General features: G+C 45.8%; 1 protein-coding gene across 1 annotated transcript in view; it reads left to right on the top strand.

Moving 5' to 3' along the window:
- The window catches only part of ATP6V0D2 (ATPase H+ transporting V0 subunit d2), a 40,017-nt gene extending 28,677 nt beyond the window's left edge, over positions 1 to 11,340 (top strand). Inside the window, exons 2-8 of the mRNA XM_083186241.1 lie at positions 1,829 to 2,000; positions 2,223 to 2,401; positions 3,780 to 3,859; positions 6,250 to 6,327; positions 7,690 to 7,866; positions 8,876 to 8,953; positions 10,529 to 11,340. Coding sequence (XP_083042367.1) covers positions 1,829 to 2,000; positions 2,223 to 2,401; positions 3,780 to 3,859; positions 6,250 to 6,327; positions 7,690 to 7,866; positions 8,876 to 8,953; positions 10,529 to 10,690 — 926 coding nt within the window. The 3' untranslated portion in view covers positions 10,691 to 11,340. The remainder of the gene's footprint in view (positions 1 to 1,828; positions 2,001 to 2,222; positions 2,402 to 3,779; positions 3,860 to 6,249; positions 6,328 to 7,689; positions 7,867 to 8,875; positions 8,954 to 10,528) is intronic.
- Positions 11,341 to 17,645: the final 6,305 nt, after the last annotated feature.

The raw sequence follows: 17,645 nt of genomic DNA, 5'->3' as shown, positions 1-17,645 counted from the left end.
ATAAAGTCCCAGGCCATTTTCATTCAGACCTACCTAAATGTCAAGGTAACGAGTGACATTTAATAGGATGTCATTTTTAGGAAGTTTCTGAAATCTCACCTTATCACATTTTTTGAAATCGCATTTTTTAACCTGAATTTAACTATTTAAAAGCGATATGGTGCGATTTTTAGTCATGAAAATGTGCGCATTTCAGGACATTTTGTGTAAAAAAAACGGTGTGGGGTCCCCCCTTGTGAGCATAACCAGCCCTGCCGCAAGGAGCCGGTCCTGGTTTAAAAAAATATGGGGGACCCCTACCCGGTTTGCCCCTTGATTTTATGAAACCAGGACCGGCTCTTTGAGCCCGGGGCTGGTTATGATCAGGAGGGGGGACTCCACGCCTTTTTTACACATTTTGATGGACAGAACATTGCACAGATCACACTGGTCTGTGCATGGTTCAGTCAAAATCGCCCATCACAACCTGGTCTGTGTAACGTTTTCCCGAAATCGCATCTCATTAAATTTGCGATTTGTATAATTTCTAATGGAAAAACATCTGGATGGGAATTGAAAAATCGCCAGTTCAGAATATGCGAATTCGTGGCAAAAAGTGTGATTTTTACCGCAAATCGCATCACATTAATTTGGAGATTTGGGGAAAAGTGCGAATTCGGCCGTTTTTTACTAAAAATCGCCAAAAAAACCATTCGCATCCCATTAAATGTCACCCAATGTGTGTTCAAGCACAAAAATCTGGGACTTTGAAGAAGGTCTGAATGGGGTATTAAGAATTGATTGTTACTTTATCTCTGTCTAATTTATCTAATTTGATAAAGTTTGTAGATCTCGCTGCTATTAAATGTTCTAGTTACCAGCTCTGCAGCCCTATTACACAACTTCATAGAATGGCTTATAATATTGCAACGCAGAATTGGTGCAAATTACTGTAAAAATGGTACTTCTTTACTTTCACGGCGCCACTCTAGATAGGACAGATAGGATACGATTTGTATGCGATTTGACATAAGATATCGCATAAGATATAGGATAGGACAGATAGGATACTAGATAGGATACGATTTGTATGCGATTTGACATAAGATATCGCATAAGATATAGGATAAGATTTACTATCCATTTCATTACCCCACTATCCACTAGGGCGTGGAGTGAGAATAGAATAGTGTGGCGAGCGCAGCGAGCCACCGAGCCCGAAGCGTGGCGAGCGCAGCGAGCCCCGCGAGGGGACACGGATGTTGTTTGAAAGCAAGTCCCCAATATCGCATGCCATTTGCATGCAATTCCATAAAATACATTCCGTGTCCCCTCGCGGGGCTCGCTGCGCTCGCCACGCTTCGGGCTCGGTGGCTCGCTGCGCTCGCCACACTATTCTATTCTCACTCCACGCCCTAGTGGATAGTGGGGTAATGAAATGGATAGTAAATCTTATCCTATATCTTATGCGATATCTTATGTCAAATCGCATACAAATCGTATCCTATCCTATCTGTCCTATCTGTCCTATCTGTCCTATCTGTCCTATCTGTCCTATCTAGTGGCGCCGTGAAAGTAAAGAAGTACCGTAAAAATAAATAAATAATAATAAGCAGCCAATCACAAGAGGTTTCCTAGTGCTGTTGATCAATTGCCAATAATATGATTTTTTCATGGCTGTATAAGTTGTATTCAGAGTTTCTATGTGTTCCAAATTGTGTGCACGCTCTGTCCTAGGCATGCTCACAGTAAAATGGTGTTACACCCAGTCTGCGTCAGACCTATATATAATGGGACAGAGAACATAAGCTGGGAATATTTTGGTGATATGTATGTCTTACAATTCTAGACTTGAAGTTACATTTACAGACCACGGATTATGGTAACTTCCTGGCCAATGAGACTGGACAACTCACAGTATCTACAATTGATGGGAAAATGAAAGAAAAACTTATGGCTGAATTCCACTACTTTAGAAACCACTCATTTCAGCCACTTGCCACATTTCTGGATTTCATAACGTAAGTACAGTAACAGCTTTACTAACTGTCTCAGTTTGTAGTTTTCAACACATGGACCCCCAATTAGTGTACCACATCCCCTCGTGTGGCTTCAGATTGCTGTAATGTACTTGGCAAAAAGAAAGGACATTATATAAATATTTCATTGATTCATTTTCAATATCTAATTTCACTAAGAAGATGATTTGCTTGTTTTATTTTACATTCCGGCTTGTGTTGCAGGTACAGCTACATGATTGATAACATGATCCTGCTGATAACAGGGACTCTACACCAAAGACCTATTTCTGAACTGCTTCCTAAGTGCCATCCGCTGGGCAGCTTTGAGCAGATGGAAGCAGTCAACATTGCTCAGACTCCTGTAGAACTGTTTAATGCCATAATAGTGGACACGCCTCTAGGTAAGAAGGAGAAACATCTTGTTTCGTTACTACCTTGTGAAACAAGCCGTTAAAGGCCTGATTCATATTTGTACACAAACCAGATGGTTTGCAAACAAATACGATGTTTAGGGGACTTGTGGTGATTTTTTGTCCCGACACAGTCGACATGGACACTAAAAAAGAGCAGCGTGTCCCCTCACATGGCTCACTGCGCTCACCATGTTTCGGGCACGGTGCCGAGGCACACTATTATATTCTCCCACCACACCCTAGTGGATGGTAGGGCATGAAATACCGCCTGTCGGCACATGTTGGCTCAAAACAAAAGTGAAAAACCCCATGTCGGCCTTCCCAATGTCGACAACCCCATGTCGACCTAGTGGTGTCGACCTATTGCTTGTTGTTGTAGACCTAGTGAGCATATCCTCTCACTCTGTACCCCTCAGCCTCCCCCCTCACTCTGTGCCCCTCAGCCTCCCCTCTCACTCTGTGCCCCTCAGCCTCCCCTCTCACTCTATGCCTCTCAGCCTCCCCCTCACCCTGTGCCCCTCAGCCTCCCCTCTCACTCTGTGCCCCTCAGCCTCCCCCTCACCCTGTGCCCCTCAGCCTCCCCTCTCACTCTGTGCCCCTCAGCCTCCCCCTCACCCTGTGCCCCTCAGCCTCCCCTCTCACTCTGTGCCCCTCAGCCTCCCCCCTCACTCTGTGCCCCTCAGCCTCCCCTCTAACTCTGTGCCCCTCAGCCTCCCCCTCACTCTGTGCCCCTCAGCTTCCCCCCTCACTCTGTGCCCCTCAGCCTCCCCCCTCACTCTGTGCCCCTCAGCCTCCCCCCTGACTCTGTGCCCCTCAGCCTCCCCTCTCACTCTGTGCCCCTCAGCCTCCCCCCTCACTCTGTGCCCCCCCAGCCTTTCCCTCACTCTGTGCCCTTCAGCCTCCACATCACTACTGTCTTATGGTGTGTACACATGGTGCTATTCCCTTGTTCCCTTGCTATTCAACAAAAAGTATGTGCTGCACATACTTTTTGTACTGCCCTCGCATCACATCGCATGCAAAACGCATGCGTTGCGATGCAATGCGATCCAGCCAATAACTGGTGTGATCATCGCACCGTGTATGGGCACCTTTAAGATTTGAGTGCTATGCAATCGTGCTATGTACTATTTACATATAATTCATACAATCTGCATTAAATTTGCACTATATAGTCATTGCTGCCCTGTCTATCTGGGTTTCGATTTGTGCTGTCACAGGAGCGCGTATCGGGATCGCACCCAATCGGAAACCTATACGATCTGCATGCGATTTTCACTATATAGTCAAAATCTTATGTCAAATCCACAGCACTAGTCCTTGTTCTCTGATTTTAACATGATTACATATTACTACTTAATCCTAGCTGACTTCTTCCAAGACTGCCTGTCAGAAAACGACATGGATGAGATGAATATTGAAATCATGCGCAACAAGCTCTATAAGGTATTGTCTGTCTGTCACATTTTGTATAAATATATATTTCATATCTGGTGCAAGTAAAGAGACAGCTATATATCGAGTTCTACAATGTACATTTCAGGATCTGGTATGGAATCATAAAAGGGGCCATTACTGTACAGCAATGTAACCTCATATGCTGTATTCTTATCAGAGCTGTCCCTAGTGCTGGAGAACGTCCCTATATAGGCTATGGGGAAAGATAAGGTGTTCTGTTTACCGGCCCTTCGCCTACTCGCTTTAATTTACAGTCTGACTAGACCCCATATAAGACTCAGAGGAATGTATTATATATCATACAGATGGAGCTGGCTCCATCTTTGCAGGGGCTGGCGATTCTATTGCTAGCCTCCGCCAGCTGCCGGCTCTCGCCAGGGACGCTCGCGCACGTCCCGTGGCTACGGTGCTTTCTAAGCCCCCCCCCGCCACCACTCCCCCTATCCCTGCCCATCTCCCTGAAGTGGAGACGAGCAGGGACCTGCAGTGGCGCCGTCCGGAAACTAAGACGCACGCGTGTCCCAGTCAGATGGAGAGCCTCTGCGCCGGCGATCGCCAGCGCAGGCATGCTGGCGATCCCTGGGCAAGGACCAGGGGTGCTCCATCTGTATATATTATATGATACAACAGGTCCCTTATTGGATGATTACTGGTGTTTATTACGGGTGTGATATGACTCAGACAATCATTAGTCCAATATGACAGAGGGGCGAGCGATATGAAGCACCTTGCAGGCTTACTGCGCTCGCCAAAGGTTCTATTCTTCCTATAGGGGGGTTGTGAACCCCCACGAGGGAGAATAGACTCTGTAATTCAGGGTCCTGACTGTCGGGCATTTAACAGCCGGGATTCCAATGTCAGACTAATGACCGGCGGAATCCTGACTGTCAGAGTGTCATCCATATACTTACTCAATAGAAAGCTCTTCTGATAAGAAATGTCCTTTGCGATGTCCAGGTTTATGGCCCTGAATTTCTGTGGGAATTTCTGTGGTAAGAACCCTGTCTGTAAATAGCAATATTTGTGTATTCACTAGTGCAGCATTCCATTCAGTACACTCTAAAGAAAAAGGTTAGTGTGCTTTCAGTACTAATGTCATAAATCCTTCTGCTGTCTCTGCTTGAACGACATCTGATTGCAATCTGTATGGTAGGGTATAGGCATCAGGGCCGGCGCCACCACTAGGCAAATCTAGGCATTTGCCTAGGGCGCCGGCCACTGGAGGGCGGTATTTCGCCCCCCTTGCCGCCCGGGTACCTGTCCTGCGGCGCTGTGTGTATATAAAGCTGGCGGTGGCGGCGGCAGCGGGGGATCCCTGCAGTCAATAAGAAATAACGAGCGCTATCCGCCGGGCTATGCGGAAGCGCTTCTGTTTTGGAAACACTAGCCGCACGCTGATTACGCATGCGCCGTGCGGCCAGTGTTTCCAAAACAGAAGCGCTTCCGCATAGCCCGGCGGATAGCGCTCGTTATTTCTTATTGACTGCAGGGACCCCCCGCTGCCAGCTTTACAGCGCCGCAGGACAGGTACCTGGGCGGCAGACACCGGGGCGCCCCCACCCGACTTGCCTGGGGCGCTCCGGTGCCTTGCACCGGCCCTGATAGGCATCCAGAATATGTATTGTTATAAGCAGTGACATGTGGTGAGATCATTGCCTGGATAGGCACTGACCTCACCGCACTGCACTGACCTCACCGCACTGCACCCCCCCACCCTGCAGTCAGGCACGGACACCGTGCTACACCAGCAGCTGCTGCCGGAAACTACAGCAGGTATGCAGCAGACGGGCACAGGCAGCAGGGGGTAGATGCGGCAACATGCACTAGGCTGACATTGACAAAAAAAGTTGACACATGAAAGGTCGACATGATTTTTTTCGCGATTTTTTACGTTTTTTGGGACTTTTTTCATACTTTAGAGAGAGGCACCTGTCCTGAAGCATGGCGGGTGAAGTAACATAGCCTCAAGAATATGAGGCTATGTGCTACACTAAATGGGGGTCAGCGTTTTCAAGTGTTGACACCATAACAAAATGTGAAAACTCATGTCCACCTTTTCATGTGTCAATCTTTCCCATGTCAACATTTTGCTTGTTTTGACCTTTTGTCAGTATTGATCATCTGCATGTTGACCTTTTGTCAATGCTGACTTTTTGGTGTTGATTTATTGACGACCCTCTAATCCACCCTGGAAAGGTCGGTGAAATATCAACTAGCAGCAGCTTTGATACATCTGTATGGATTTCTGATATCTGTCCAGAAGAGCAATGTACACAGAAACATGAATACTAGACACTAGAGCGATGTTACAGTACAGTGTACCGATGTTACACAGTGTATTCTCACATCATGTATGTATGTGTGTGTTTCTCCACCAGTCATATATAGAGGCATTCTACAACTTCTGCAAAGTCCAGGGAGGGACGACCGAAGACATTATGTGTCCGCTTCTAGAGGTACAAACGGATATATTCATGGTTCAACACAAAACCATTTTTTAAACTGTTTTAAAAACAATTTCCATATTTATAGAGATTATGGGGCGGGATGCTCTAACATCCGCGGCCCCTCTCCGCCGCACATCGCCGGCTACCGCAGACATAATTATCACATATGCACTAACATATGTGATAACTATGGCAAAGGACCGCTCTTGCGTTAAGAGCTGTCCTTTGCGATCTGACCGGCGATGTGCAGTGGATCCCGGCGGCTCCCCCCTCCCTCCCTTACCTGGGGCTGCTGCTGCGGGCAAGTGGGCTCTCCTCCTCCCTGCACCTGGAAGAGGATTTACAGTGCAGAGAGGAGGAGGTCACTGGTCCGGTAAGCACCGTGCTGTGCTGCCCGAACACAGGTGAGGGGGGTCGGCGGGGGTCCATGCGGGGCGGCGGGGGTCTGTTCGGGGCTGCAGTGGGTTTGCTGGCGATGCCCCCCATCACGGTAACCCGGCGGGGGGTCTTTAGTGCATACCACAATATGGGTAAACCCCGATAGCGGGTTTTTTTTAACGCATTTTGAGTTTAGAGAATCCCACCTTAGATCATTTTACATGATCAATTCCCACACATCATCAGGGAGACTAACAGATGGGCCAGGATCTAGTAAAAGGTGGCAAATAAGGAGGGCATGGCTATGCCTTGATGGGGGCTGTCCCTAGAATCTGCCCAGACAGAGGGTGGCGTGACATCGCTTTCTTAGGAACACTTCTCTTGCAATCCCAAACCCCAAAGGAGGTCTGACCATGGGCACTTATCTCCACCACAATGTATGATTAATGATTTCATTTGCTGGTTAAAATGAAAGATTATCTGATGCCTGAGTTACTTTGAGCAGGTTACCCAACTGGCTTTCTAAAAAGTTAAAAGCCTTAATATATCACATCAGACAAGTGTATGGCCAGCTTAACAGAGACACATATGAATCTCAGCTGCTTTTCAACAACGGTTGCATGGGCATTACTGGGTGCACAACTGGACAGCAATGGGTCATTGGCACATAAGAGATGCATCCTGTGGGCGCTTTCCAATATATTCTAAGCCATGCGTATGCAGCGTTCACAACATTTGTCTAGTACTAATGTCTAGTATCTGGGAACAGAGCGACCACAAAGATACACACTCAGTTACTCGAGTCGGACCAATGATCTGAGCCCAAAATTGTAATCCTAGTACATGCGACCTAGAATCAGGCCCTTAGTGTGCTCTGCCCACGGTAGGTATGCCAATTGATTTTGACATGTGTATGGAATGTAAGTAGTTAGTAACGCTACTAATATACATAGTGTCTCTATTATTTATATAATCATTATCTCTCTTGTTTAGTTTGAGGCGGACAGACGGGCATTTATTATCACTATCAATTCATTTGGTACTGAGCTTAACAAGGAAGAACGAGAAACCTTGTACCCGACTTGTGGCAAGCTCTATCCAGAGGGGCTGCGTCTGCTGGCCAATGCGGAGGACTATGAACAGGTGAAGACCGCCGCAGAATACTTTGCTGTAAGTACCTGCTGCACCTTCCCTAATGCACTTGTATAGGGCATGTAGACAGTGGTGGACTGACACACGAGGCATGCATAGGGGCGTCACTTGCTGGGATGGGGGACACACAGCATGCTCACATGCATGAGAGCCCTGCTGGGCTGATGACCAGGTGAGGCCAGGTGACTCCTGTTTTTGCTTTTGCCAATACAACTCATATTTCTGTTTTGGAACTGGATAATGTTTTAAGACCTAAATTCGCCCCTGCATGTGGACACAATGATAATTGTTCACTTACTGTAACTAAATAGGTGTTGGCAGACTAAGTACAAAATAAATATAGTTTGATTTGAAATTCCAGCACAATGCTGATGGGGTTTTGGTTACATTTAGCTCCCATTTTATCTGCAACAAATTCAACTGTTTCAAAAAATAATTCTCCATATGTGCTGCAGAAATAATACTGTCTTATAGAAGGTAAGTCAGATGTATTTACAGTAGGATGTGTGAAAGGGGCGGGCCATGTATCACAGGGGGTGTGTCATGAGTCATGGGGGTGTGGCCTTGCATTACAGTGCAGAAAGGTGAGTTATAGTATTACTGACCCAGGTCACTTTTTGAATAGCTCTGCTAATGGGGAAAATTACTCCATTTACAGCGTGTGGTGTCCCAGGGTCTGGGTCAGTTGCTGAGCCGTGCTGCTGAGGGGTACAAGTGTTCCTCTTGCAATGTATGGTGCCCCCCCCCGGGACGGATGACAAATAGGGCAGTGTGCCGGGCCCCCCTTAGCATGATGCTGCACATTTACTTTATTTTATGGACGTGGCCACCAGTTCAGAACATGGGTCTCCCTGGATTAACATAACTAAACTGCATCTGAACATCATTAAACTTGCTGAGAACAGCGTACCCTCGTGGAATCACCAGTCTTTACATCATACCAATCCTCCTGGGACATTGACATTTCATGGGAAGAACAGTCTCTTTAGACACATAGAAATCACATTGATCTCTTGGTCTCTTGCAGGAGTACAGAGCATTGTTTGAAGAGGTTGGAACTGGAACTGGAGAAAAGACATTAGAAGATAAGTTTTTTGAACATGAGGTAAGAAATACAATACCAGAACTGCAATAGATCTTGAAGCGGTTGTTTTTTGCTCTGTGTCAGTAGGTGAAGGCTAATAAACTGGTATTCACGTCAGTGGGTTGGATTCTGGGAAAAAATGAAAATCAAGTAACTTTGCACCTTGACAGAACCATGTTGCATTGCAGAAGGTGCAGAGCATACTTGCCTACCTACAGGCTGCTCCCTCCGGCATTGCAAAGCAAGGGGCAGGGCTATGATGGTGCGATTTAGCCCAAGTTGCATCAGTGCCCATCCCCTGCTATCGGCATCATGAAAGGAAGGAGGGGGGAGCGGCTGAAAGGGGGGGTGGGGGATGTAGTGAGATGTGTGATATTGACTAATGCATTAAAATAAAAACCTACAGTATAAACTTAAGCTGGGTACACATATGTACAATTGTCGGGTCGTTCTTCCGTTCTGGGTCGGACGGCCGTTCAATTGTATATGTGTGTACGCTGTCCCGTACGAGCGATAAACAGCAAAAAACTGTCTTGACCGTCCATACTCGGTCGGTCGACGGTTCTTTGCTGTTTAATTTTCATCCGACAGGACGGCCTCATATCGGAACAAAAGTGCAGTTTGTACGCACGTTCGACAGATATGCTGCAGTCCTTGCGACTATACTGCCAAAGCTGGAACGTCCATGTGGGGTTCCGTAGCTGCATCATCTCTCCTACAGCACAAGAAGCGTTCACCTCTCCCCATGTATATTTAAAGAAATAATCATAATATACATGCACCCCATCTTTATAGCAGGTCACCGTGTCTGTCCCTAGTCACCCTGCCGGCTGCTATAAAGACGGGGGAAAGTGTCTAGAGTCAGCCGGCAATTATACCTTGATTGTATTACTGCAACTGTTTCACTTTGTATGTTTCATACGTTGCTCTTATAAGCATTAAATTGAGACAAAGTATCAGATTGCAGAATAGTGTTAAACTGCGTTAATTGCTGCAGTATGATATTGTAAGTACTGTATATGGTAATATACAACGGTCGCAAGAAAACAGGGATTGTATAGATGTGTACCCAGCTTTAGTTTCTTTTTTCTTCCATATTCCATATACATACAGAATGTGTGCATTAGCTCTCTGCATATGCACAGTGACATCACACAGGATACACCACCTGGCATAGTACTCTGGTTGAGAGATTGGCACAATGGCATTTTCTTTGCCACTGTGCATGTGAATAAGTTGCATTGTGTCTTTGCAGTGATGTCTTACAGCGGCGGTCTGAAGTGAGGACTTATTCACAGTGGCTGACTGGCAGGGACCATTTGTAGGAGGTAGCGGGGAATTACTCAGAAGGTTGATTATTATATACATCGGATGGTTGCGTGTACAGAAGTGCCATATCTCAGATGCCTACAGGGGGCGCCTGAATAAAAATCCCAACAGGTGCGACATGTGCACATTATTGCACAGCAGTTGCATACTAAATCCGAGCTGTGATGACGTTTGTGTATATCGCTGAATCAGATCCTCGCTCTGCATTCCTTTATGTGCCTATGTGTGATGTTCTCGCTTACTATAACATGTCTTTTTTCTCTCAAGGTGAAAATGAACGTGCTGGCGTTTAACAACCAGTTCCACTATGGTGTCTTCTACTCTTACATTAAGTTAAAGGAACAAGAATGCCGAAATGTGGTCTGGATTGCAGAATGCATTTCTCAAAGACACAGGACTAAAATTAATAATTACATCCCCATTCTGTAAAATATCATCAGTCAGTTTAACCCTCCAGAAAGGAGACTTTTATTAGCCGATGTTCTTTCCTAATCTTTCATGTATAGAGATCTAGCATATCCTGTAGTGCTGTAGAATAGGAGTTTGCTGCGCTGTACATGATATCTAACCTGTAAAATATTACCCAGTATGCACCAGTAAGGATCATTTACAAACCAAAAAAGTGTGGCTCCAACATGTTCCTTATATGCAGTAGTGGATCATGTGCCCTCCGACCCACTTCCTTGTTCTTGGAGCTGAAAGCTTCATCTGCACCTACATTTGCAGCCCTCTGGCAGCTCTGAGTCCTACTTGCTCCAACTTGTAACCCTTCATTAATTTAAGCGTTTTTCAGTCTCTCCTAAAATAGAGATGTGTAAACTTTATTTATGCCTTAATTATGAATGTTAAGTGACATCAGCGCTGACTTTAAACTGGGGTGGTGAGGGTGGTACCACCAGTCCTGCTTATTGACCAGAGAAATCCAATGCACTTGCAGGTATGAAGATGTTGTGCGTGTGTCTACCTGTATCTGCTTTCCTGGCATTAAACCAGAGGTTCCAGTCCTGCCCACGTTGCACCTTTTTTCCCATGCCAGCTCATTAAGGGTCTTATTCTAGAGCACTCTTAGAGGCAAATTCCTTCTCAAATGGACAAAACCATGTGCACTGCAGGTGGGGCAGGTATAACATGTGCAGAGAGAGGTAGATTTGGGTGGGGTTTTTCTTCAAAGTGAGATCTATATTGCAGTGTAGAAATAAAGCCGTCAGTATTTTCCCTGCACAGAAACAAAATAACTCACCCAAATCTAACTCTCTCTGCACATGTTACATCTGCCCCCCTACAGTGCACTTGGTTTTGTCCATTTGAGAAGGAATTTTCCTCTAAGAGTGAACTAGAATAAGGCCCTTATCCACCCTTAACAAGGATCCATCCAGCGGCTAACATCATAGTATCCTCAAACCGTACACAAATCCCGGGTGAGCCAGGTGCTTGTCACAATATAACGTGCATTGTGCTTTTGTTAGTTTGTGAATAAGCCTTAGTGACTCCCGGACAGTGTGTCAGGACTAATCTGTGTCACATCATTAGAATGCATGTTACAACGATTTTTATCAATAATCATACTGCGTGTTATCAAAAGAAGTTGATTATATGAAATTGTATTTACTGTTGACTATTCTATATGTATATAATACATATTAGCTTTATTTCACATTGGCTCAAATAAAAAATAATTTATAAACTTGGAACCATCATTCCCTGGTTTTATATTGAATGCGGTGTGGAGTGTTGATAATATACAGAATATGGGGAGTAGAGTTCTCGTAATTTAAACCAAGCCATGGCATACCACTCGTACCCCTCACACTTGTCTGTTCTTCATTCTCTATTTCCTCTGTCACGGTTCTCTTTTCCTTCAGTCTCTTGTCCTGTTTTTCTGTCCAGTCTCTGGAGGTGGAATTTAGTATCTTTCGTACAGTGGCGTAACTAAAACTTTTGCGCCCCCCCCCGCCGGGACAATTTCACCGCCCCCCCCGGGACAATTTTGCAGCTGCCCCCCCCCGTTAAAGGACCCCCCCGGGAGCTGGCAGGGGGGTCCGTGCGGCGCGGAGGTACCTGTATTAAAGGAGAGCCTGGAGGTCCCTGCGCCGCCTAGTATGATGCTGCCGGGGTCCCTGTGCCTGCGGCGCTGAGTATGATGCTGCCGGGGTCCCTGCAGTGAAGTGGAAATAACGCGCTATCTCCAGCGGAGATAGCGCGTTATTTCCACTTCACTGCAGGGACCCCGGCAGCATCATACTCAGCGCCGCAGGCGCAGGGACCTCCAGGCTCTCCCTTAAACAGGTACCTCCGCGCCGCACAGACCCCCCTGCCAGCTCCTGCTGCACCCACATGCAGTGGGGAGCTGGCGGAGATCCACCAGCGCCCGCAGCCCCCCGGCGCCTCCCCGCCACCGCGGGGGCTGCGGCCTAATTGTTACGCCACTGCTTTCGTATACAGGAACCATGGCCATAACTATGGGGAGTAAGTGATGCTGCTGCCCAAGACCTAGCGGGTGGTACCGATGCGGGCCCATTCTTAGGACACTCTGCGCTGACCTTCTCGCCGATCCCGACAACCAGTTTGATTTTGCAGTGTAAATGATTGCCGCTTTAAAAAAAACTGGAGATTTCTCAACAAATCTCTCACTTTCTGAATCTCTCATCCTATTAAAGTTCACCCGTGATGTTGTATGTCATTTATGTTATGCTGTTTTACCCAGGGATCAGCAGCCGCTACTGAAACTAGGTTGGTTTCGCTTTGTTAAAAAAAAAAAAAAAAGGAGTTACCAAAAGAAACCTGTGTGGGGGTATTTGGATATAGCATCTGTCTATGAAAATAGTCAGTTCCCTGAGAAGAAAGGAGTGTGGTATAATTACCTGACAGTCGGGATCCCGACAGTCATAAGTCAGACGTCGGAATCCCGACTGCACAGTGTGGGGAGCGCAATGAAGCCCCTTGCGGGCTCACTGTGCTTGCCACGCTGCGGGCACGGAGGTGAGCTGCGCTCGCCACCTATTTTATTCTCCCTCTATGGGGGTCGTGGACTCCCAAGAGGGAGCAGTCGGGATACCCACGTCGGAGTAATGACTGTCGGAATCCCGACTGTCGGGGAGCCATCCAGCACCCGAATTAAGGTACAAAGAAAAAATATATAGTGCTATAAGTTGAATAAATTTCACATAAAAAGTGATAGTATTTATTTATACAATGCTAAAACATGCATGTACAGTATATATAAAACAATATATTAAAATATATAATGGACACACTGAGTATATTCAAGAACAAGAGATAACCTTATAATATCCTCTGTCCTCAGTGGATGTATGGAACACAGTTTGGTACAGTAGTAACATTCAAGATGGTAATCTCACCTCTGGAATCCACAACCTAGCGTGGTTGGTTGGTCACCACTGAAGGTAGGTAGAAAGAAGTGGTGTGTGGCCTCACTAGTATGCGGCTAGGTGGATCCAGTACGGGTAAATGAAATAATTGAAGTCCCAAAAGACAATGGGATAGGGAGTAGGTTTCCCAATGGTGATGTGCATCAATATGCAATGGGTGAGGGAGTAAAGTTCCCGGTGGTTGTTGGTCCAACTTGTTCGGAGTATGTAGAAGTGAGCAGTCCTTCGGTGGGTCCAAACAAAGTGCTCCTCAAAGTACTCCTGATGCTTTTCATTATAGAATAGATCATTTTATAAAAGGTAAACCACTGTATCTGGTTATAGGTATTTGCAATGTATTAAAAGATATAAATATCAAAAACAAATGGATTATGAGCAGAATAAAAGTATAACATTTTTATTCCTAAAGAACGGACTTGGTAACCTAAACTTCCTGTGTTTGGAACACAGGCCAATTTCCATCCGTGGAACGCATTCTGGTATTTTACTTCCGGTCTGCGGTCCACGGATGGGAAATCCAATATTAGGAGAGTAAGGGGTAGATGTATGAAGCAGTGATAAGGGAGGAGAAGTGAGTCAGAGGAGAAGTGGCCCATGGCAACAAATCAGCATTGACGTAACATCTATAATTTGCATAATATAAAATTATACAGAGCAGCTGATTGGTTGCCATGGAACACTTCTCCTCTGGCTCACTTCTTCCTTATAATGGTTTTATACATCTGCCGTAAAATCTCTATCTTGTGGGGCATTGAACAATGTGAGAAAGCTTTTCCCCAGCCGATCAATGGGGTCAGTGATGTGTCGGACTCCATGGACACCTATATGGCCAATAACTCCCCTCAGGATACGTCCACTATCAATCACTGGTGCGCATTTAAGGCTGTCACTAGTGGTGCTGCTATCCAAGCAGGTGCCACTCTTAAACAACTACAGTCCAAATCCAAACTGAAAGAATTAGATTCTAAAAAAAAAAAAGCCAACCCCTCCAAGGATCTCAAGAAGGAACTTTCAAATGTGTGTAGTCCACTTTAGAAGCTTCTCCTAGCTTGTTCGCACTCAGCTTTAAATTCAAAAGAATGTGTAAAAAATTTGATGTGTTCGGTAACAGGTCAGGTAGAATGTGAACTCATAAACTCCGTGCCCAGCAAGCTAGACAGACTTAAGCAGATCTTTTTTCCCCAATATAGAAAAAAATCTGAACCCCAAGGGCATTGCAAACCAATTTGCACAATATTATGCTAAACTCTACAATTCAGCCTCTGACTATGACACCCCAACCTTCCAGTGTAACTATTTCACTGCCAAGGGTCTTAGAAGGTCTAGGTCTCCCTGACTTAAAACTACAGATGGAACCCCTTTCATTGCCGGCGCTCACCAGAACCTCCCCGCTGGCAGAGATGGACTCCATCAGACTGTGACGCACATGTGTCCCAGTTACTCGGCATCTGGGCGGTGTGACCCTGCCCATCTCCGCTTCAAGGAGACGGGCAGGGTTAGCGAGGGGTCCGGGGCAATGGGGACCTCAGTCGGAACGGGGTGCACATGCATCTCATGCACGTGCGCCCCCTTCCGACGGATGCCGGGGCCCAGCGATGGAGTCACCAGCCCCTGCAAGCATGACGCCGGCTCCATCTGTATATCAAGAAGCATGTCTTCTGGCCTCACTCAAGTGTTATTCCAAATACGATATGCTTACAGGATGGGTACATCTTGAGCAGGCCTCCACCCCTTCAATCCCACTTGCAGACTTGTCGCAAATCCCCAAGCCAAGCCCCTCAGACCCTAATACCTAAGTTTGCTCCCTGCCATTCAGGCATCTCTGACGGTCTGGAACAAACGGTCTGAGTCATCTCCAGCTTGTACCATACCATAAAATATCTATTACAACTGTAGCGGGATTGATACCTAACCTTAACCTGAATAAATGGAGCTCTCTTGGTATAACTATCCTAGAGGACATTCTAGATGGCTATTTTTATTGTCTTTCTCTTAAATGCAACAGAAATTTTCCCTCCCTTTATCAGTCCGATAAAGGGAGGGAAAATTTTTGTTGCAGGTAAGAGAAAGGCATCTACACTACCTCCAAATTGCACACTGACACTCCTTACCCACCCTTTTTTGTTTAACTCTAAAGGTGATATCTCCTTTTGGTATACAACTTTGAGAACTTCTATCGAATTAATGAAGTATAATGCTCAGAAGAAATGAGAGTTAGAACACTATCTAGAACACCTGCTCAATTGTGCAAAATTTACTTATACTCTTACTCTGTCCGAACCACGCTGAAAAGCATGTTAAGTTGCTTTACCTGACCCCTGACCGCCTCCTCATGTTTTGGCCCTCTTGCTCAAATATGTGCTGGAGACTGAGCGGTAATGTTGGCCACCTTTCATACATTTTGGTCCGGCCCAATATTGAATATTTCTCCTGACCCCGCTTTGACGCTGTTACATATTATGCCTACCAATATTGTACGCTGGTATATTGGCAATGGAGCCTAATATTTCCTGTATGGATTCACTCCAATTTAGCCTGAATGAGACTCCCTCTATGTAACTACTGGAATTGTTCCAGGGCCCTATGTTTGGACTTCTACTTCCATTACATCTGGCAGATGGTAGTAAGGGGAGCCACAAGCTGGACACAGTATAATATACCGGGCAAGCTGTGGACTATTATTATTTATCTAAAGTTTCTTATATAGCACATACATATTCCGCAGCACTTTACAGAGGATATTTGAACACTCAGGTGGAGATCTCAAGGGACAGGAAGCTATGGGAAGTGTGGAAGGCCTCACCAAATCTGGATTGAACCAGTGCTAAATGGGCCCATCATAATGATATATATACAGCAGACTGCATAACTAGGTTTCTGGATTACCCACTTTCCTGAGGAGGTACTGTATCTATTCTCCAGGAAACTCCCAGAAACTGAGGAATCTCCAGGACAGTCCTGGAAAAGACAAATGTGTCATATCTCGGTTCTCTACTTACCTGGATTGGGCGACCTGTCTCCACTTCTCCTCGGGACAGGTCAATTTCTCACAAACAAGGGAAAGAAGATTGCCTCTTGCTTGGCACACAAAAATAAGAGAAAATAAATATGTGTTGATTTATGTTGTATTTAAAATCTACCTTTTCTTCATTGTCTTTAAAAAAAAGAGTGAAATATTCACAAATATACAAATGACAATAGATTATTATTGAATCTCTGTGAGAGATGTTCAAAACATCCGCTAAAAATGCCAGCGTCGCTCACATTTGTTATAGAAATAAAAATTGTTGTGTAAAAAAAGATTGTATTTCCTATATAAGGTAAACATTACAGGTCAGGGATGCGGTCAATATGTCGGCGGTCGGAATCCCGGCAGTCGACATACCGACGCCGGAATCCCGACCCCTGCAATGCTGGCACTTTGTCCCTCTATGAGTGTCAAACGACACCCATAGAGGGAGAATAAAATAGTGTGCCGAGCATAGCAAGGCACCGGGCCCGCTGCGTAGCGAGTGTAGCGAGCCCGCAAGGGGGGGTGGGCGATCCCCCTTGTTGGCATTGCAGTGGTCGGGATGCCGGAGTCGGTATTTCAACCACCATATGGGTGTGGTATGCAAACACGGCAGATCCTCTATCCTAGTGTCAATGCCCTTTCTTTCACCTGATTAAACTTGAACCGACTATATTGCTATGACTGCGCAGGCCATGAATGCATGAGTAAAGGTCTGGTCAGAAAAGAGTTTTAGCTTGGAAATACCCTAAAGAGTATGGAAGGCATATACCACCTAAGAAGCAGACATTTTCTGGTGTCTTTAGGGTCTATAGGTTGTAGCTGTTGAAATAGGTCTGGTTGGGGAGTCTCATTGAGGTTGAAAGTTAAATAGGTCTGGTTGGGGAGTCTCATTGAGGTTCAAGTTTAAACTGCCTAGCTGAGCTCCAGGAGTGGATGAGTGCCAGTTGGCTGAGACTGAACCCAGATAAAACAGAAGTCCTGA

Source organism: Crinia signifera, chromosome 5 (assembly GCF_055691185.1).
Source record: "Crinia signifera chromosome 5, ASM5569118v1, whole genome shotgun sequence".
NCBI classification, from domain to species: domain Eukaryota; kingdom Metazoa; phylum Chordata; class Amphibia; order Anura; family Myobatrachidae; genus Crinia; species Crinia signifera.
Note: the sequence above shows the minus strand (reverse complement) of the source record. Positions and strands in the feature narration are given on the sequence as shown.